The sequence below is a fragment of the Acipenser ruthenus genome, chromosome 27 (assembly GCF_902713425.1).
Source record: "Acipenser ruthenus chromosome 27, fAciRut3.2 maternal haplotype, whole genome shotgun sequence".
In the NCBI taxonomy this organism is placed as follows: Eukaryota; Metazoa; Chordata; class Actinopteri; order Acipenseriformes; family Acipenseridae; genus Acipenser; species Acipenser ruthenus.
In genome coordinates, this window is record NC_081215.1 from 20,111,761 (window position 1) to 20,133,854 (window position 22,094).

Sequence of the window (22,094 nt, forward strand, 5' to 3'; positions counted from 1 at the left end):
TGAAGCATTAAGCGTTATCCTCCTAGTATTCTTTGTTAATTTAGTTGGCTTTTTACTGTACATGTATAATGATCAATCCAATTATAATACCACAAATAATGATTATGACCACAACTTGAAGAGATATTTGGAGGTTTTATAATTTCTAAGTGAATTACCTTATACTTTATAATTGAACCACTGAAAGACATGTGAACAAAACCCTGGATCCCTGGAGATATCTTGGATGAAGTATTTGTAAACATAGAGTAAAATGGATGTGTACAACGAGCAGTGGTTGTAAAGTAATAACTGTATATGTAGAATGTAGCCTATTGTTAAAAAGTGTTTCTGGGCTGAGCAGCGCCCGAGTAGGGAGGGCTTAGGTTGGCAGGGCACTCCATTGTTCACCGCGCACCAGTAACCCCTGTGGCTGATAGGGCGCCCGCAGGTCTGCAGTGGAGCCATTCAGATCTACGTTGAACTGGGATTAATAATAATACAATTGGCAATTCTAAATTGGGGAGAAAAATTGAGTAAAAATCATTGGCAACGACAATTAAAAAAAAAAAAAAAAAAAAAAGTGTTTCTGGTTTTGTAGAATCAGTACCAATGGCAAGATTTACAAAAATATACAATCTCTCTTTACAGGGATTCTTAATTAAACCTTAGACATACTATTCTGCTTAAATAAACTTTTTTTTTATCATGCATGCTACAGTCCAGGGCAGTACCAAGGGGGGTACAAGCAGTGCGGCCACACAGGGCGCTGACCTGAGGGGGGGCGCCGATTGGCTGACGAATAACAAGGCCAAATAAAAATGTGTAGTTCGCGTTACCCGACCAACCCTAAATATTTTTTGCTGATAACGGGCTACACTTTTCGCTATCAATCTGAAAAACTGACCACTGTGCGCAGCTGCGTTTTCGCTCATGCGATTTTCCTGAAGCCGCGTAGCAAACAAGATCTTCAGTTCATATAAAATGTTGGTCTAAGCAGCATGGCTGCAGTGTATCGCCAAGTAGTTGTTTTGCACTATTGTTTGAAAAATGCGACCAGATACCAGAAAAACGAATTATAACCAGTGTTAGACTCCACTGGTTATAGACTCACACTCCATCTTCATTGTTATTTATCTTGATAGTGGCCTATTTTATTTCTCACCAATACTTTTAAATGTTTAATATTTCTGACGCATGTTTTCCTTGTACTGTGTCTGCACGTGCTCTCTGGCTAAACAGTAACCTACTGAAATTGACTTGTCTTATTTGAAAGAACTGAAAGAGTTCCGCTGCTACATTGTATTGTGACTGACTGTGCTGTGTCAAAGAAATTGGGACCAGTTAGGAGTGAATAGTCAGATTGTTATCCAAATGGTTTCATGTGGGTACAGCTGGCATTTACATTTTTGAAAATCCAGTATTGCACCAAATATAGCCTTGCAGCCTAATATTTCTCAAGAACAGGCAAGGATAGCCCTCCTAGTTTAGAGAGTGAGAGTCATTTTCTTTATTCTGGGCAGGGAACCTTCCAGAGAAAATCTACCCAACAGAGATTGGCAGCATTTTCCAGTTCAGTATCTTCTGCTATTAATTGTAATTATTATACTGATTATTGGTAACCTAAAACTATTAGTTCCAATCTTCACATAATGTAAACTTTACATGCAAATAGAAATCCCCATCCAACAACAGTATGTTTTTGCAAGCAAGTAGGTAATTTATTTGCAAGTTCAATAACAATCCAACATAGTTTCAGAAAGCTGAAATTGAACGCTTGTCTAATCTAGCCATTATATCCATTGAATTTGCATTAGCCAACTCTCTGAACTATGACCATGTCATCAATGACTTTGAATCACTGAAGGCAAGAAAAGTGCATTGGTCAGCTCTAGGCTTTGTTTCTATTGGTGCATTCCATTGGACATTTACAAAGATTTTGAACCCTTTTTTTTTATTTATTTATTAGTGGACTTCCAAGTTCTGGGGGTGGCCGGGGCCACTGGATTTATATCTCGCACAGGGTGCCATCAATGATCGGTACAGCTCTGCCACAGTCACTTTGTAAGTTAGATAGTGGCATAACCAGAAGCATGACTTTTGGGAAAGGAAATTGCGTGAGTGTCATTAGTTTATTGCACACATATCTTTATGAGCATAACACACTTTTTTTTAAAAGAAACAAATAGTTTAATAAACAAAATGCATTATAGCGGTACTGATTTAGGTAGCCAAGTCGATGACAACCCAAAATAATCACTTCTTGTTGTGCATAGCTACTGCAAAATACAAATACATTAACTTAAACTTCATAAAGGCCACTGAAAATGAACTACTCGTAAATCCATAGAATTTAATCCACGTTTTCATAGAATGATATTTGATGGTCTGCTCAAACTGGATATACCGTATGTTTATTATTTTCCCTTAATGCATTCACAGTAGTGAAATATGACATTCAAAAGAATGTATAGGTATTTCCTCCCCACAGATACCAGGCTTACACATACAGTATATTCCGGTTTTAATACGCTAGTTTTAGCATGTGAGCTAACACAACCACCGCAGAACCGCAGGTAAAAGAAATAACTGAGAAACAACCTCAAATGTTTGAAAATCACATTCCTTTTACAATATACAGTTTTTCCAAACTGAAATAGCAGTTGATGTACTGTGTAAGAATGGCCTCTAAAAGCTCTTACAAAATCACTTATCAAACAAACAACGAGAAACTAGTAGAACATCTGCATATCATCCTTTAGAGTGAGGAAAGGGTAGCTGGTGAAGTAAAAGAAAGAAAAAGCTTGCCAATATAGGGAACCCCATACGAAGAGGAAAAGATAACATTATTTGTATGTGCAGGAGACAGGCTCATCTGAAAAGGCTGGTGTTTGCCTTAGGTTCTTATTAAGCATGTTACAAGTATAGTAGGGGGAAAGTAGTAAGCCCACAATACTGTAACAAGGGTACTGCTACTTAAACACCAGGGACAGAAGGGCAGGAGATTTTAATTTAAAAGTGTGGCTGGAAGACAATACACACATGGTGTTCTGCAACATCAGATACTGTAGCACTGACAGAATTATAAGATTATAATTCTACACATAGCGTACAAGTACAGTAGCATGATGTACAGGACGGAATGCATCGGTGAAACTTAATCAATATGGATATAAGACAGGTAGGGACTAAAATGAGAAGGGGAAAGTTATTTGGACTTATGTAAGTTTCTAATTTGTAAAGTCTGTGTGCATGTTCAGTACTCTATCAGCGAATTAAGGAGAGGGTGGTGAACTGAACCGAAACAGATGATCTGATGACACACCACAATCAGACACTCAATAACTAGAATGATCCAAGTACCATGTTTTTGAATGCAAGTATGTGTGTGTGTATATCTATCTATCTATCTATCTATCTATCTATCTATTGTATATACACACATACACACTCGCATTCAAAAACATGGTACTTGGATCATTCTAGTTATTGGGTGTCAAGAGAGAGAGAGAGAGAGAGAGAGAGAGAGAGGGAAAGTTAGGAAGTTTTAAGTACAGCGGATGTGAAAGATGAGGACATGGAAATAGAGAGGTCTGCACATTCTACAGTTTACTAGTATTTTGTAAGATTCGGAAATACAGAAGTAGACTTTCTACTTGTATTGTCCCAATGATTGGTAAACGAACACACATGTCAAAATACTAAAAAATATTACGTAAGCAAACTAACCAGGATACTTCAGTTTATGTCTTGATTATGTATGTAAAAATTTTGGAACATACAAATGTTAGAAAATGCACTTTTCAAATTATGTTTTAGTCTATGAAAACTACAAATATGATCCATGCATCGCTGCTAAAAAAGGGAATGTTTATATCCTTATGTAGTATCTCTATTTAAAAGAAACAAAACAAAAAAATACTTCAATCTAACATTATAACATTTTTGGTCAACCTTAAAGTGATTTCAGGTTTTTGATATTAAATGAACACTTTTTGCATAGATTGCCATGCAGAAAGTTATTTTACAGCTGCCATTATACAAAGCTTTCTTCCATGTTTGAGCACAGTAAGAAGGAATCCACTAGTCTCGGTTTTATTAGTTGTTGAAAGTCAGAATCGTCGATGCTTTCTGGACACCCAGCTGCTAGCCTCCTTAGGGCTGCCTGCAAGACATGAACAGACATTTTACCCAGTGTTAGCTTTATAACACAAGGGTCTAAAACAATACTACATCATTGTAGCCAGTGCTATGTACTGTGTGAATGCAGGACATTCAAAGAGCTATTACTGAACTAGGTTAGGTGTTGTGCACAGCCCCCTTTATAGTACTGTGTATTAGATTTGATACCTTTTATAGGAGCAACATGTGTGTCAAACCCCAATGGATTTCAAGACCACACAGATCCCTACATCAGAAGATAATGGATTTGTGAAGCAATTCCTTATAACAGTAATCAAAAATGTCATACTCACCTCTCAGATAAGGGAGAAATCACATTAAAAGATGTTTTTTGTTGCAGTTTGATTTGATTACATACTGTAGTTGGGGTACAGTAGCTAAAGGAGAGCACATACTGAAGTGACCCAAGGACAACACAATCAAATCAACAACAGTATTTGCAACTGACATGCTGTAGTTCAACAATAATATTGACAGCTCATTGTCAAATTTCCATAAGGTTACTGTATTGCATTAATATTAACAACCTGATGGGAACTTGACAAATCTCAGGTCCTGCCAATGCCTGAGGCAAGGTAAATACAATTTGAAAAAGTGTGTACGAAGCACTAAATAAAACAAAAAACAGTCGACTACCCTGGGGGCACTTTGCATTGTTATTAAGGAGAAGAGGGCTGTTTGGAGCTCAAGGGAGTGAAAGTGCACCTTTAATGTGAATTAATGAATTATTCCAAATGAATAATTTAATTTAATCATGGCATAGCGTCAAGTTAAATAATTGTGTGTAGGAAAGAAAGAAAGAAAAAAATGTGGGGTTGCTTTGCGATACTGTTCATCTACATCCACACACAATGTTTCTTCCAACTTGCTGTAAAGCAGATCTGTTGCTGCATGGATTTGTGCACAGTATTTGTGACTGATGCACATTCCACTCTGGAACACATCATTTTGTCCTGAAATTAATATTTTATCTGGTATTCAAGCTTCATAGTTTTGGTTGCGCAAACACTTACCAAACAGGCAACTAAAACAGAATCACTGTTGCTTCGCTCAGTTGGTGATCGACAGAGCTCTATCAGTCGAGGAATACCTAAAACCAAACACAAGTCGCATGAGACTTCATGCTTAGTGCTAACATGCAAGAAAAATTCCTTTTATATTTATTATTCATCACTGAAACCTGCAAATCTTTAGTGGGGACCCATGTATAATGTATGCAGTATGTACAGCAAAACAAAAAATAATTGCAATTATATACTGTGATTTTCATTCAGTATAAATTAGTTGCTTAATTCAGTTTGATTCTGAAGTGGCAGCTCTGCAGTTAAAAATGTTTTAGCAGGACATTATACCACACCCAGCACTAAAGTGGAACCAGTGGTGAACAAATCCTTCAGAACAAGACCAGAAACCTGTTGATACCCAATGTACAGCAAGTGTCACACAGGCCACCCTTTAGGAAATTAACACAATGATTCAAGATTAAAAGGACAGAAAGTTAAACAATTGTGATGATGCACCACTTAATAATACTTGGTGTTTCAGTCCCCCTTTCTTTCTCATCCTGACTATTAAATTCCAAATGTCTTCATTATCTTAAACTCCTGTTAAGGAGGACAATGCATCCCTGAAATGCGCAAACACTATCTTCTAAATGGAATGTCATTCTTTGTTCTTTGAGTTCCAAACTGATGGGACCGTACTATTGACATCTGTCAATGAAATACTCTTTTTGAACCCCTCATGTTCTGCTGCTGTACACAGCCTTACAGTTGAGTTTTGTGGCAGTGTGGGCTACAACTGGGTCTCTGCTCAGCCGAGCCAGTGTAACTGCAGCTTTCTGCTGGACTCGCTCGCAAGCAGCAACCTCTGGTGGATTTGAAGTAGATGGCTTCTCAAATAACATCTCCAGCAAACACTCGATACCTAAAAAAATATAAAATAAAAAATGCTGCAAGATTGATAACATTTTTTTGGTACAGTGTATACATTAACCCTTCCCTACACAACTGTGGGATATGTGCTACTAACATTTTATAATGTTATACTGTAACTGTTTGACATGCGAAGCACGCATACCTTGGCTGATAGGAAATAATTGTCTGTTATTGCTTTTTATGAAGTTTATTTATTTTTTTAAACATACAAAATCAATAATTTAAAATTATAGTATGTATAAAGAGATTGAAAGCCAAGATACTGTATGATAAGTTATGAACAGCTTTTTCTTGTTAGCTTTTGTGGTCTGTTTCATTCCAACATGAATATTGTATTCTCTCAGACCCGTAACCATCTAAAAAAAAAAAACAGGTTGTAGGAAAATAAAGTACAAAATCACTTTAAATATTTTTCTAGAAAAAGACATGTGTTAAGCTTTTCAAAACAACACAGCTATCCTCATCTGTTCTTAATTATAATTACATTGTATGAGACTTCTATGTCCCAGCAACGTTAATTACATCAACTAACTTCCCCTTGAGAATTGTGTTTTTAAATATATTCATACTCATTAGTTCAGTCCATAACTGTATGCATGTCCTGTACTGGCCTTTCTCTGATACAGAACATGCGTGGCTCTTTGTCTCCACCTTCAGGACTATACATGTAATATCATTGTAGATGTCTATTTCACACAAGCCAGGTGTTACAGCACGCAGTGTGTGTGTGTGTGTGTGTGTGTGTGTGCGTGTGTGTGTGTGTAAATAATTCAATCTAGGGTTTCTGTGATGTTATAAATTACGAAACCAGAGATGAAATTGTTTTCCTGTAACTCACTGAAGTGGCCCATCTATTATTTTTTATAGTACATAGATACCCTTGTGATGCTAATATTAAAGAAGATGAGGTTCAGAAGTACAGTTGGGTTTTTTTAAACGTAGTGTTTCAGTGCTGTACAGACGTTCTGTGTCGTTATCCGTTGGTGCGTCAGCTTTATTTGGAGGACTGCCTTTATCTTGTTTTAGTTTCCAGTTCCTCTGAGATACACATGTACCAGCTTTATATCTTTTTTTAAAAAAAAACATATTCTCATTTTGTTTATCATTAATGAACATTTCTGTACTGTGGGTGTTTCTCGAGTGATTGAAAACGAGGCATTTTGTGTTTGAATTGAAAGTGATGGTCTCGAGGAGTCGAATGGGTCAAAGTTCAAGTATATTTTCCTCTAGAGGAATTATCACTTTTTGACGTCACTACTGTAGTATTATGCCTTTTTTTTTTTTTTTTTTTTAATGGCTCGGGTTGCAAATATAGCCTTCATCCATGTATTATATATATATAAATAAATAAAAAAAATAATGAGACACTTACCCCTTTCTTGTATAACCTCTGAAGCACAGTGGTCAAGTACAGATATATTCGCCAATACTGTCACAACCTAACAATTAAATGGGGGGACAAAAAAAAAAATTGTCTATGGTTAATGACAACTAGAAATGTGGGAATACTATAAGGGGAATGGCATATCTTAAAGGAACTTCTACTTTATTGCATGTTTCAATAATTGTGTAGACTTTGCTTAAATAATAGAGTTACAGTCTACCTACTGTATCTAAATTGTACATACAGCTGCAGTATTGGAATTCATCGACATGGATGACGCCACATTACTTAATACAGCAATGGAAGTACAGTAGCAGGTAATCACACACAAGTATAATGGTTATTGAGAAAGTTCCGAAATGCACAATACAATATAGATTTAAAAAAATAAAAATACACATTGATGTAGCGCTTGTTACAGTAGCATAAAAAAACAGAATTTAGCAGTTTGAAATGTATTTCCTTTCACATCTGACATGTTCTCGTGCTTCACATCAGCAAGCCTCAGGCGTTTTCTCTTTGTTGTTGGACAGATGCACAGATGGGTCCTGGGGGCAGCATCCTCTATATGTGCTGAATGATTGTGTTTCATAGTTCCCTTCTGTTCAGCCCTGGAATTGCAGCTTTCTCTTTCACAGCTGCCTTCATCTTCAGGTTCAAGCGCGGTCATGTCAGGTGAGTCTGACAGTTCTCTAGGAATAAGCCGGATTAAATCCTACCTGGCATTCATTCTATACGCTGAACTCTATTCTTATTGAAATTGCTCGTGTTCACATTTAAGCCAAATTCATATTTAACATCATGTAAGCAAAGAAACTACAAAATGATATTGCAAAAGTCTACCGGAAGCCATAATAGTAGTACATTATTTCATGTTAGATTTCAAACCATCACATTTTTCAATTTGTCAGTTTTTCGTTAAGTCTATGGAAAACTACAAAGCGGTATGTAATTCAAAGTGTTAATGTAACATTATTTCAGCAGGTTTCATTTGACTTTGAAGCACAATTAGTTAATTCTACAGGGTTATGCAAAACTTTTGGCCATCGCTGTACAAAGCTTTAGTTACTTCTTACAGTTGGAGTAACTTTGGGGGTGTATTTAACTAATTGCTAAGTGACGTCAAGGTAATAAACTTTATTGAATTTCAGTTAGGTGGCCTTCTTTGACTCCTGCATCTAGAAAAATCAATTCCTCTGCTTCAACAAGTTTGACTTTTCTGTTGCATTAACTTGTGTATCATTGTAAATCCTGAATTTATGAACCTAAAAATGACCTGATTTGGAAAAAAAGACTGCTCACTGAGGTATTTAATGTTCCTTGAACTGAATTAGCCAGCGAATCCAGCAAAATCAATTTTTATGAAAGAATTACAAAATAGGAGGAGTGTTTCCAGCAGCAGAATAACTGGGTTGCTTTATAACTAAAAACTGTTCTGTTTTGTTCTCTTCTTTTTATCAGCAAAGTGTCTCGACTATATTCCCTTTCCTCCTGGCGCGAAGGGAAAGTCCTGGGAGCTCTGCAGTATTCAATTAGTATTTAAGAATACTAATTCAGGGAAACAAGTGTGCAAACACCCAGCTGAAAATACCCCACACATTTGTAAGATCATGTTTTCTGTTAAATAGCAACTCCTAGACGCATTTCTAAAGTGTTTTCTCTTAGATCATATTAACTGTATTTGTGATGAACTCAAAGCAAGGTCTGCACTCAAGTCCTCGATTCAATCATGGCATTCATATGATTTATTTACTTAAAAAAAAAAAATACAATTAAAAAAAATAATAAAGAGGTGGAGTGGATTACTCCCAAACATGTTTGTCTCAACATTTCCGGTAAAATGTAATTAAAAAAAAAAAAAAAAAAACAGTGTCACAGCAAGAGAACTGGTATTCTAATGTTAAGATTCTGGTTCTGCCGGCAGTGTCAAACACAAATAAACATTAGTGTGAACAATACAGAAATGAAAAAGTATTTTCCTACCTGATCTTTTGAGTAGGGTGTATCCACTCTCTTTCGATCGCGGCACGCTTCAAATAATATCCTAACAGCACTCAGCTGCAGTAGAATTTCACTTGCCATGGTGTCAAAGAAGGTGATGTTGGCTAGAGCTGCAGAGGCCAGCAGGAAGACTTCCCCAGAAGAAGCATGTTGGCACAGTTCTGTGATTTAAAAATAAATAAATAAATAAACCAACACTTGATATCGGGTTTTACTACATTGTTCCAATGTTTATAGTTTTACCTTTGCCAACAGTCAATTATAAGTAATATATCCAAGCTATGTTACAGCTCAAAAATCTAGACAATAATTTAAAAATATGTTTTTTGTAATATATTGCTAACATTTTACAGGCACACCTCTAGAATTTATATTTGTTGATGGTAGTGCAGGTACCACCATCTTCAATATCAAAACAATTTTCAGCACCATTAAGGGCTTTATAAATATTTTAGATAGTCATATTATTAATTAGAAGAATCTTGAGATGAATGAAGTTTAGAAAAACAAAATATAATTTTTTTCCAAGACTTCTGAGCTACAGAAAAATAACCTAAGCATTGGAGATACAGCATAACTGATTAAAATGCATGCAAAAGTATTCTTAGAAAGAAGATTTGATCCTAGTACTCACTGATAAGCGCGGTCACAATGTCTTCCATGTTCTCCAGGAAACTGCCCAGATGCTGGGTGAAGGTGTAATGTGGGGATGTAATCTGGGCTACCACAGCGGCTGCCTCTGCACGCATCTCTTCAGGATTGGTTTCATCTGTGAGGATATCTGCTAAACACAGGATGCCATCCACCTACAAGACAACACACGCACAGGTGGAGACATTGCAATGTATTTGTATTTTCTACAGTGATTTGTACCGCATAAAGAGTACATTAAAAGTGCATAAAGATTGCACCATCTCCGAATATGCTGTGTAAGAAATTACAAAGGAGTCATAAATGTAATCTCTCAATTCAAAACAAGACAATTGAGTTTTCTTGGTTTGGTAGAAAAAAAAAGAAAATATGAATCTGTTACTACCTGGATTGAAGAATAAGAAGAACAGTTATTTGCTTGTTTGGTGCTTGAAAAACAAATGTTTGCATAGAGCTGTGTTACTTTTTTGGTTTTCTGTAATGATAAATAGGTTCTGAAAACTAACTTTTTTGTATCCAGCTGCCTGACCTCATGGTCAGTCTTTTTTTTTTGTGATGAGCATGGCTTCAGCTCTTTCCACTTGGGAACTGCATTAGACCAAAAAGGCTCATCCATGCAAACTGCATCCCATGGCTGGAAGGCATTCTGGAGAACATGCGTTTTCTGTGTCTGACTCATAATCCCAAGGCAACATCACAATACTTCAATTAAGCTTCAATTCATTTCACATGGATCATAGAGTACACGGAAGCAAGACTGATATAATTGTTATTTTTTCTGCTAAGGACTATGCGAGACCCAAACTCAAACTAAAAGTGAATTGTATTTTTTATTTTTTCTATGGCTGACGTCCTGGTTAATAGCGTGTCTGCTACAATCACGTTGAACACAGTAGTACTCACAGAACTGCTTTCATGAAGTAGAATTTCATGGCGTCTGTTCATTCTCAAAATAAGAATGCATACACCATTGACATTCCAGTTAGTTTCCATTTTGGAAAAGTGATTTTAGCCGTCGGGACACACTGTTCTTCAACAGCTGAAACCTCCTTTCCACTATGTGAGCCTGTGAGCCAATATGATTATGCTACTACCATCATAAACCACTTCAAGGTCTATAATAAAAATATAAATCTGGGTCACAGCTGTAAGGAAAAGCATGTTGTAAAATGTGTTATGCATATGACCAACCCCCCCCCCCCCCGGGCATCTGAAAGAGTATTTGCAATTTCTTCATAACGATTTCGCATGCATGTTTGTGACTTGGAAAGCTGACCCACCATAAATTACTACAGGACATTTTACATAGTTTTATTATACTTTTATAAATTGAATATGAATATATATATATATATATATATATATATATATATATATATATATATATATATATAAATACACTTCAGTGTAACAACACTTATTTCCACAATAAGGATAACTTATGTTGTTAAGTGAATTAAAATAAATACTGTTATTTTTTTGTCGATGAGTTTTTATAGTAACTTGCTTGTACAGTAGCGTTCCTTTTGTAATGATTTCCATTTGTACTGTACAGCTGAAACATTACAGTACTTTCATTTCTAAACAGGTCTAAGACTTAAATACATTTCTCTCTTGTCACCAATTAACACCACTTTGCACCATCTAAATACAAACTTTACCACCAGCTGTTACTTAATTATTAAAAATAACTTTGCTTGTTTAAAAAAAATAAAAAAATAATAATAATAATGGAGATTATGACTCGCATGTTGCTTAAATTTTGGGTGCAACTAAGTGCTTTCTGTCATTACATTGACTTGAGGCCAGTATCTTTAATTGTCTCGCAATATATTTAAGAAAGACAGCAGCGTAATCTAATAAAAGCTGTTTTACAGCTCCAGAGAAATTGCTGTTTGAAGCGTTTTTATAATTAGCTTCTCAACGAAAGGCAATCTGGATACTTGCCCTGCTTTTATTTAAAGTATGATTGAAAATCATTTAAAAATGTCAGAAAGTGCAAGTTATTTACTTGGCATCATACCAGCAACTCGCTGGGAAATGTCAAATTACATTTAAGCAATTGGGTTGCCAGAACAAAAACAATATTGGTTTATACCTGTAGGGTTTAAAATAAATAAATTAATGATTTGATGCTTGTTTGCTAGTTTGACAACTCCCACACACTTGGATGAAGTCACCTGCTGCAGAGATGTGATATCATATCATAATAACTGTTTCATCAGACCATGCCCTTGCTGATAAAGTAAAAGCATTGCACTCTCCATACCTCTCTGGTCCCACTGATTACTTACTGTTTGTTCATTAGACACCAGTCTTGTGTAAACTGAGATTGAAAAGGTTTGATCAATAGGATTAGGCTGCCTCACGCTCCGGGACCTTTAGCTTACAGTACACTGTCCTGCCTATGGGGGAAATGTTTAATGGTGTTTTGGTACTGTAAAGTTTATAACAGATACTGGAACAGTAAAACAAGTCTTTCTGCAGTCACTTCCGTGAGATTCAGACTGTAAAATGCTCTTTAAAAAAGGGAACCGAGATCAGTTCATTACACCCTGGATGTACTGTATATTAACTATATTCAATTCACTAAAGGTCACTCCATGACTAAAGGTCACTTCAGACTTCCTGGAGGCTGATGAAGGAGCAAGATAAATTTGCCAGTAGCCACAGGGTTCAGATCTCAAAAGAAAAGACAAGGTTTGCAGGCTTCTAAAGAAACCCAAGCAATGTTGCATGCTGAATAGGAGGCCCTCTGCCCTACAAACAACCAGTGGCTTGGCCTGGTATTCCGAGGCCATCCTGGTGCATTAACCCTTTATAGCCTGACTACATTTCCTTCCACTGGCCAATTTAGTGCAAACCCCTCCTCCAATACAGTAACATGTTGCATTGTTGGACTACATTAATACCAACATGTTCTTTTTACTATCAATACAAAGTATGTATGCTTTGTATTGGTATGAAAGAACTACTGTACAGTTAACGCGGTTTTGTTTGTCAACTTATTAAAACAGGTTGTCAGTATCAGTTTAAAGAAAATAAATAAAAAAACGTTTCTAAATTGGAACAATTGATGCAGGTGGAAGTACAGTAGTTCTGGTTAGTTTATTATGTCAGCATTTTGGGGAGAAAACATGGGAAATTATATACTAAATGTGTAAGTTTTAAATATATACGTTCTATTACTGAAGGTACGAGAAAGAATACAATCCTGAACCAATAAACAATACAAATCAGCACTCTTAATGAATTCCTTCTTATTTCTACTCTAAAAGTTCCTTACAGAGGAATATTGTGTAATATCCCAATTCTCCACATGATGTCTCTGCTTTACAGCACAGTAATATTCAAACACCACATGATACATGTTCTCTTGCATCATGTTCTCAAGGCTATCTAGGGTCAAGAGACACTGGTTCACAATTTACTGGCCTACACTGTGGGGGAAATGCGTTTTTAGTTAAATAGCAGATTTGTAAAAAGCAACGACACCATTTTTCAGTATACAAAATGTTCTCTGGATGCAAATATTTCTCATTCATTCAAAGATCTCAAGTTTCAAATGGCTTAAGTGCATTTAATATTAAACCCTTGAATTTCAAGCTCCTACAATTGTACTGTCAAGAATAAATGAGCAGTTGGTTAAGACCTGTGTTAAAGTCCAGTATATATAAATGAAGATGTGTGAAAACTCTAAACAAATAATGCTGAATTACTCCTCTCCTGACACATGGGGGTCTACAAAACACAATAAATGTCTGCAATATGTGTTATTCTTCTCATTTAAATTCACAGTACACACACACACACATATATATATATATATATATATATATATATATATATATATATAATTTATTTATTTGCTCAGCAGCTTTAAAAATCAAATCCCCCCCCCCCCCCCCCCCCATTGCAGTAACTGTTCTAAGAACCTCAGTCTGGGGTCAGGAATGCCACTATAATATTAGTTGTTTTTTGTGGCTTGTTCTTATGTGTGTAATATTTCCTGTAAAGTAAACCCAATACAAAGTGCATTACGAGATACAATGTGTTGCAGTGACACTGAAGACTCACATCGGTTGGTTTGGAGAATGCAAATTACAGAGGTCAGTGGTGTTTAAATGAATATGTATGTATTGAACTGTCAATGTAAAATAAATAATAATACTACTACTATCTGGAATTCAGTACAGTTTTAAAAGGCAAAGTATTTTTATGAAAACTTTTTCTTGTACCTTTCATTACATTTGTAAGGAGAAAACTCTGATGACACAAAATCAGTCAAAACATGATGTTATGCCTCTTCTGTCATATTAAAACATGTAATTATGCCTGCACAGTTCGAGCTACTATTGCAGTCTGCCATTCTTGAATTGCGGTCTATACATCTGCTTTTTTGTAGTTTCCAGTGGCTTTGATTTGTCTTAATGGCCCTACAGTATTTCCATGGATTTGACACAATGCATTAGTTTATGTGATTATTCATTTATTCACAATTTATTTATGATACTAACAGCTGTTTAAGTGAAGCAGATTGAAGAATGGTTCACTAAGCATTTACTGTAATAGATTTGTATTTGTATGAGAAACAACAAAAAATAATGAGTTGTGTGCTTGAAGTCTATATTCAGTTAGAACCTGTAGAAGCCACCCCTATAAAAATCCTCCAAAAAGAATTTGTTTTCCCATAGAAATGATATAAAATTACTGCTTGAGCTTCATGACACGTGTACGTTATTGAACTGCACTACAGGAATGCTGTCATTTATCTTTTTTTTGTTTTTCGACACTCCACATTTGTTAGACACTGCCATTACTCCTGGTCTCCAGAAGGTGACTCTGTCAAAGCAATGGTTCATTGATCCAAGTTCTATTACTTTCAGGATCCACTCAGAATTACTCTCAAACTACTTTTGTTACAGCACTGATATTTTCCCATGTTTCTTATTTAAAAGACAGGGCTGTTCAACAAATCTAAGAAGGTACGATCCCAAAGGTTTCTCCCTTATTTTGGGGCGATTCTCTCACCAGCTTGCAAGCCTCTTTTTTCTACATGATGGTGGACAGAGTGCCTACTACATTCATGTAAATATTACAGCAAAATCTAATATCATTCATTTCTATTTAATCATTTTGAACATGCAAGCCTGCATTTTGAAAGGTGCCGTTAACCCTTTACTCAGTTACTGTAAAGTTCGTAGTTTGGATAATTTCTGATTCCCCTACAGTAGTTACGCACTAACAAATTCATAAAACTTAAGAGTCAGGGGCTAACCAAATATATATTTAAAACAAACAAACCCACCAAGTAGAATCTACAATTCAGTACATTGTATAAAAGTCAACCTTCAAGGTACTTTTTTTTTTTAAAAGCAAATCAACAAATACAGCCTACATAAGCTACCAAAGAGACACAGCTCATAACAATACAGACCAATTTAGACGCAAAATAAAAAGTCTGAATCCTTCATATGCAGCCTTTAGAATTATATACAAGTAAAGAATATGGTCTTCACAGTTGTTGCAAATGTAATGCACAAATCTGTTTACATCACACTTGTTTAAATATTAACAATGCCCCACAGAGAAGTGTCCCAAATTGCAGCTTATTAACCGAGGCGGAAATGGCTGTGCACTCTAGTATTTGTTGTTATTTATATAGCATTTCAAAATACAGGCTAAAAACACAGTTTGTACATTTGTATAACTCCATAATAACCAAGGGACAACCTATGCCTTCATCAACATGAGCACCATGACGTCATCAGTTACAATCGCCAGTCTATTTAGGGAAGATCATTTTCAAATACATAAATAAACATATATTCCTATTAAAATGTGCTGCCAGAAATTGCCTTATTACTACCAGGGCAGGTGATGATGGATCATAGTGATGGCCTATTACAGCTTTAAATCAAGTAATCCTACCTGGTTGCTTCGGGTTGCATGTATTTTTTTGTGGCACTCAAGCATTTTACATGCACTACTTTAGTGTTTGTGTATTTAGTGTTTGTTACTTGAAGCAACAACATGATCTCCATTTGCCAACCTTTATGGATGACATAAATCACTGAAGTGCCTCCAGAGCCCGCTCCTTCTCCACCCTTGCTCCGCAGTGGTGGAATGACCTTCCTACAGATGTCAGGACTGCCCAGTCCCTGACCACATTCCGGCGCCTCCTTAAGACTCACTTCAAACAGCTCTTCAAACAGCACCTGTAGAACTCCTCTGTTTGTATCCTGGGACACTATCACCCTTCATTTAAATGTGCTTTATTTTGCTCTTATCTGCCCCCTATTTTACTGCATTTAATCCTGTACTTCAGAATACTGTAATCTGCCAAGTGTTTAACCTGTAGTACTTTGTATTTAATCACATCCTGATGTAACTATCACTATTTAATCATATCCTGATGTAACTATCACTACTATCTGCTGTATTATTGAATTGTGGTTTGTCACACTTGTACTTTGCTTGAACAAAAGTTATTGTAGTTCTTGCTCTTATTGTATTACTTGTATTGTAACACTTGAAATGTATTTGCTTATGATTGTAAGTCGCCCTGGATAAGGGCGTCTGCTAAGAAATAAATAATAATAATAATAATAATAATAATAATAATAATACTCACTTCAGAGTGAAAATTGAAAGCTGAACACTGCACCTTACACTATTATCTTCCCTTATTAGAATGAGACAGAACCTGTACAGAATTCACAACACTGTGTTCAGAGAGGGAGAATTGCTTTATAAAGCTATACCATGTACCTGTCCGTGGTTGCATGTGGGATGCTGCTAAACATAAACTGCAACTACACTTTGTTTTTACAGTTTTAAAAGTGGCTTGAGATGCTTCAGTTCATGAACAAGGACAGTGGATAGAGCTCACCATCATGTGCACTTCTAGTCTGCCCACCACAGTAAATCTCAATCCTTACAACATCTCCCTCGAGTTGTCTCCATCCAAATCAACCAAAAAGCCCCCTCACCATTCATAATGAAGACAGCCACAGCTGTTGCTACCTCACCTTTCATCTTGAGTTTGCCATCCTCCAACAAAGTTATTGGCTTGCTGTATTATATAGGAGAATGAATTCAGTACTGGGGAATACCTTGTTTTGGTTTGGTGGGGGTTGAGAAATTCAGTACAATACACAGCATAGACCAGGATGAAATACAAGACCAGTTATACATGTTTAATCAACATGCTTCTGTACATGTTGAGGTGAACGGAACACATGCCAGGATACTGCATGTTCGCAACCCCCTATAGTTAAAGAGAATATTTTGTACCCATAGTTATGTTGGAATTGCCATACCTTTTCCAGCTGACTGATTCCTTCCTCCACGCAGCAGATTGATGCCAGCGTTCTCAGAGCATGCGCACAGAGGCAGCGGAAGCAGTCCTGTCGGCAAATCTTAAAAAGGGCGACCACAGCCCCTTCCTGCAGTGGATTAAGAAAGTCCATACAATTAAAAAAAATGTGGAGAATGTGGATGGATGTACTTTAAGAGCAAGCAGCTACTAATTACATTACATTTTCTATATATTTTTTTTAGTCACCCTATTTATGTGATGTTTACGGTCATTTTGAGTGGTTCCTATTGAAATTAATGAAATATTTTGTGCAAGTCTGTGCTTAAAGCTTTTACCCGATTTTAGGAGCTGGGCTTGTTCTAGTTGCCTGCCATACATATGCATCATATGGCAGAATTACAAGCCTGTGCCATCTAGTGATTGCTGTTATAAAAGTTTTGAACTTGTGAACTTATGTAACAATAAAAATGACAGCGCTTGGTGAGCACCACACATAGTACTGTGAACATCAGGCTGTGTGTTATATTAGTCTTCTATATACAGATTTCAGCAGATTTCAGATTTTTATTGATGCAAGTGGTTCAAATCATTTCACTTTGTCGTCATGTGCAGTATGACTCAGAACTGAACATTTTGTAAAACCAAGGAGGGATGAGATGGATGCTTTTAGGATTGAAAGAAAGCTTGATTTGTTTTATTTTGACCTAAAATGGCTGAACCTGTAGAAGCCACTCCTATAAAAAAAGATCCTCCAAAATGTAAAATTCCACAATTTGTATTCAATATGAACGGTACCAGATTAATTAAATCTGTCATCATTTAACATGAATGTACCGATTTAGGTTTGTATTTTGTAAAAATACATTATTTATACCTGCAGGTCCACCAATTTGTTGAAGTGTATTGGACATATTCTGGACTAAAGTATTCATGTTAACCAGGAACATAAAACATGCAGCTTATTTAATTAACATTTACTTAACTAATACACATGAACCTACATTAGAAATGTAGCTGAATATAGCTTCTCTGATGTCCCTTGCAGTAACTTTTCCAAGAACCCTGATGTATAGTCCTTTACTTTCTATGCATCAGTCTGTAAACTGTGACGAGCTATTCCTGCAAAATGTGTAGTTGAAATACAGTTCCTAATTAAGGCATCCTATTTTCATCCAATCAGTTAAACAGACTGCATTATATAGGAGGCAGAAATGATCCACAGATGAAATTTCCCTTGGTAGAATTACCCCTAACATACAGTAACTACCATCATTATCTTAATATGGTATATCATTTAGATAACAGAGCCCACAGGGAGAGAGATTGTGGAGTGTAAGAATGGGATGGCTAATGGGCATAGGCTGTTTTTGGAGTTGTTTCTTTTCTGCCCACACAATGCCTGACCTTGAAAGCAATCCAGAGCCCTGGCTCAACATATCATATGCCACATCACCACGCATACAGGTTATTAAAACTATGGCAAACTATTTTGTCAAATATAAAATTCAAGCGATGAATGAATGTTAACAGAATTATATAAACAACAATCGTCAACCACCCCTCCCTGGATTGTTAGGGAAGAGGAAGTTTGAGTAATACTTGGCTATTTTAAAATAAAAAATTAGACACATTTGTCTGTTATTGAGCACCAAAATGAGGCCTGCTATCGGTGCATTACTCCCAAAAGCCCTGGTAACTGGTTTGTGGAAAGCAAAAGGTCAACAGTACAGCACATCTACAGTAGCCAATGATGGAATAACAAAAAAAGAACATTAATTTGTTGTGAATTATTTTTTTGCTGTTATTATCTAGTACAGTTAATATACTGTGACTTTACATTAACCCTAGTGCACCTCTTAAAAGGCATTCTTTTTCTTACCTATTAAAATAGTAAGGAACAAGCTTGTAAGGAGCTGAAACATATCTGCCAAAACAGGTGATTTTAATACCTACTGTGTTTAGACCACCCACTCTGCTTATTTTTACTGTACTGCCTCAAAACTAAATTGGATTTCAATTTTCATTTAAAATCAAAAGTACTGTCTAAGTTCAATCCTTTCACTTACAGAATTTTAATACGGTAACACTGTACTGTATGTCACAAAAGTGAAGACTTTTACCATAACACATTTCCAAGGCTCCATAAAAAACTCAAAATGTTTTTTCATCATTTTAGGAATATTTTCAACAAACTAAAGAAACTCATTGATTAAATCAACAGTACTGACAACTTCAGCTCCCCTGGGGGAGGGGGGGGGGGAAGCCTCCTTTACTGGCATTGCCTTCCTGTGTTGAACATCACATTAATTATTCATCTACTACTATTAACTTGACAATGACATTTCCCTTAAATTATATCATATTGTCATGTGTAGTTCAACAAAAGTGGAACAGAAACCTACCCAACAACGATATTCCATGTACAGTACCATCTCTCAGCCCAGATATAAAATCACAAACAAAAAAAAAACATCTATAGTTTAGTGCTGCAATATTGATTGATGGGTTCAACTTAATTTTAGAGACAGTTTATTGCCCTTTCCAATTGGAAATATGAAAAAGAAAATCAGTAGATATTCACAGACAGCCCTAAGAATTCAAAGCCACATCGACCCATTGGTCCCAAAAGAAAGTATATGCCTTTTAACCGGAAGAGGACAAATGTCAGCTTCCATAATTATCATTTTCTTTATTGATTTATTTATTTTCATGGAAACTAAAAGAAAGAAATATCATTAGAGGAGATTCTTTACAGAATTCAGCCCCAATTTACAGACAGTGAGGTGCCAATCCATACAAAGTTTTAGCTAATTAAATTCCCTTTTCATCTGAAGCAAATCGCTTTCAATTTGGCAATATAAATGCAACGATTCTTTGTTTTTGCATGGGAGAGTTGAACAGTGTTCCACAAGGCTTGTGATTCTTTAACCTGTGCAGCAAACTTCACAACTCGTCTCCCTAATCATGTTCTGAATAGAGCACGCATCTTATGGTTGCTGCCCTTAGCTTTAGCATATTGAAACACTCACTGTATCAGTTTAAAGCAGCCAAATTCGACCCAGGTTTTTAAACTATCCAGTTTTAAAGTTATGGGTGATAATTATACAGCAATACTTCAGATCCTGTAATGGAGTTACAGTAACTTGCCGACAGACTAACAGGATAAAAATATTGAACAATGCAATACGCATTAAGTAAAATTCTAGAGCATGAACACAAAAGATGCTGTTCAAAAACACAGCTCTTCATTTTGATCCTCCCTCAATATTCCACATCACCTTTGCAGTATATATGCCTCTCATTGCATCTGGCACTTTGAAAAGCATAACTGCGTACAGTAGGTTTCAACACTATGACGTCCACAAAGATAAATCTGGTTTGAAAATACTTTGAGCCACTCAATGATATCCCTTATCTGATGCATGTTCTGATGTTGATATGGTCTTTTACAGCCGTTCTCATCTGTACTATTATTTTCCTGCCAGACTTTACCAAGTGCTCTTTCTACAGCACATCAAAGCTAAAAGCAAAGCTGTCATCTAGAGTATGTAGATATAAACATCTTATAGTAGAGCATAAATCATCTAATACCTGTATTTTACAGAACTACATTATGCTGTACATGTTCTCAGTCTATAAAGAACAGAATCTAACAGTGAGCCAGAAGGAGGTGCTATAGAGCTTGTGGCACAACCGCATCTTACCTTTGCTATGATGCGGCACAAATGGGCTCCTTCTTGGGTCAGGCCGAGCAGACTGCTGATGGCTGTTCCAATGGTATACATGTTATCAGACAATTCTATTTGTCTGACCAAGACCTGTGATAGAAAATAATAATAATAATACTAATAATAATAATAATAATAATAATAATGTGACAACACAGTAAATGCCAATTAAGCCTGCTGGAGCTGATAAAGTTATTGTATCAGTGTCTTGAAGGATTTTTTTTTTTTTTTTTTTTAATGGTGTGACTATCTATATAGCATTCTGAAACTATAATACTGAAATATTTTGGTAACAATACTTTTTTGAAAATCTTTCAAAACAATTCTTTGGACAAACAATAGAATCATCTCTGGAACAGTCTAAGATTACGATTATGTTGGTATATTTTCTTACAGAACACTTTTCAATGGCACATTTGTTTAGTTCTGTAATGTTTTTTAGAAATAAAAACACCTTAAGCTATACATGATGATAAAGATAAACTAGTTTATCAGTTTCAAATTCAAGGCTTTCTCTGTTCGAGCATCCTCTGCTAAATCTACACAAGCTGCAGACAGACACCAGAAAGTGAATCTGATAGGAGATGAGTTAGTGACCAACTACTCAACACATTCAAGTCTTTTTAAAGTGCTTTTAAAAATTAAAAGAACGTTTCATGCCCAGGGTACTTAGTTTTAATATACACACAGAAAAGGACCGCAGTGCCTCATCAATTGGCGTCAGTGGTTCTATTTAGAGTACACATCAACAGCATTTCCAGAGCTCTGCACTAATACTATCTTCAACTGAAATCTGAGACTGCTCTCAGTACCAGGTGGAAAGCCAATGGCACTGTATTCTATTCTGTACCTTTGTTTAATTCCATTAGGTTACTGGTTTAACTGGAAATGGCTTTTACTGATTCACATGC

The 22,094-nt window shown here is 36.0% G+C and overlaps 1 protein-coding gene across 3 annotated transcripts in view; it reads right to left on the reverse strand.

The window, feature by feature from the left end:
* Positions 1–1,676: 1,676 nt before the first annotated feature.
* The window catches only part of LOC117432287 (protein inscuteable homolog), a 57,934-nt gene continuing 37,516 nt past the window's right edge, over positions 1,677–22,094 (reverse strand). For all 3 annotated transcript variants that reach the window (XM_059001824.1, XM_034053973.3, XM_034053972.3), the window contains exons 6-13: positions 21,160–21,273; positions 17,457–17,582; positions 10,118–10,289; positions 9,466–9,644; positions 7,471–7,537; positions 5,932–6,087; positions 5,175–5,251; positions 1,677–4,144 (exon numbers count right to left, since the gene is read on the reverse strand). In XM_059001824.1, coding sequence (XP_058857807.1) covers positions 4,016–4,144; positions 5,175–5,251; positions 5,932–6,087; positions 7,471–7,537; positions 9,466–9,644; positions 10,118–10,289; positions 17,457–17,582; positions 21,160–21,273 — 1,020 coding nt within the window. In that variant the 3' untranslated portion in view covers positions 1,677–4,015. The remainder of the gene's footprint in view (positions 4,145–5,174; positions 5,252–5,931; positions 6,088–7,470; positions 7,538–9,465; positions 9,645–10,117; positions 10,290–17,456; positions 17,583–21,159; positions 21,274–22,094) is intronic.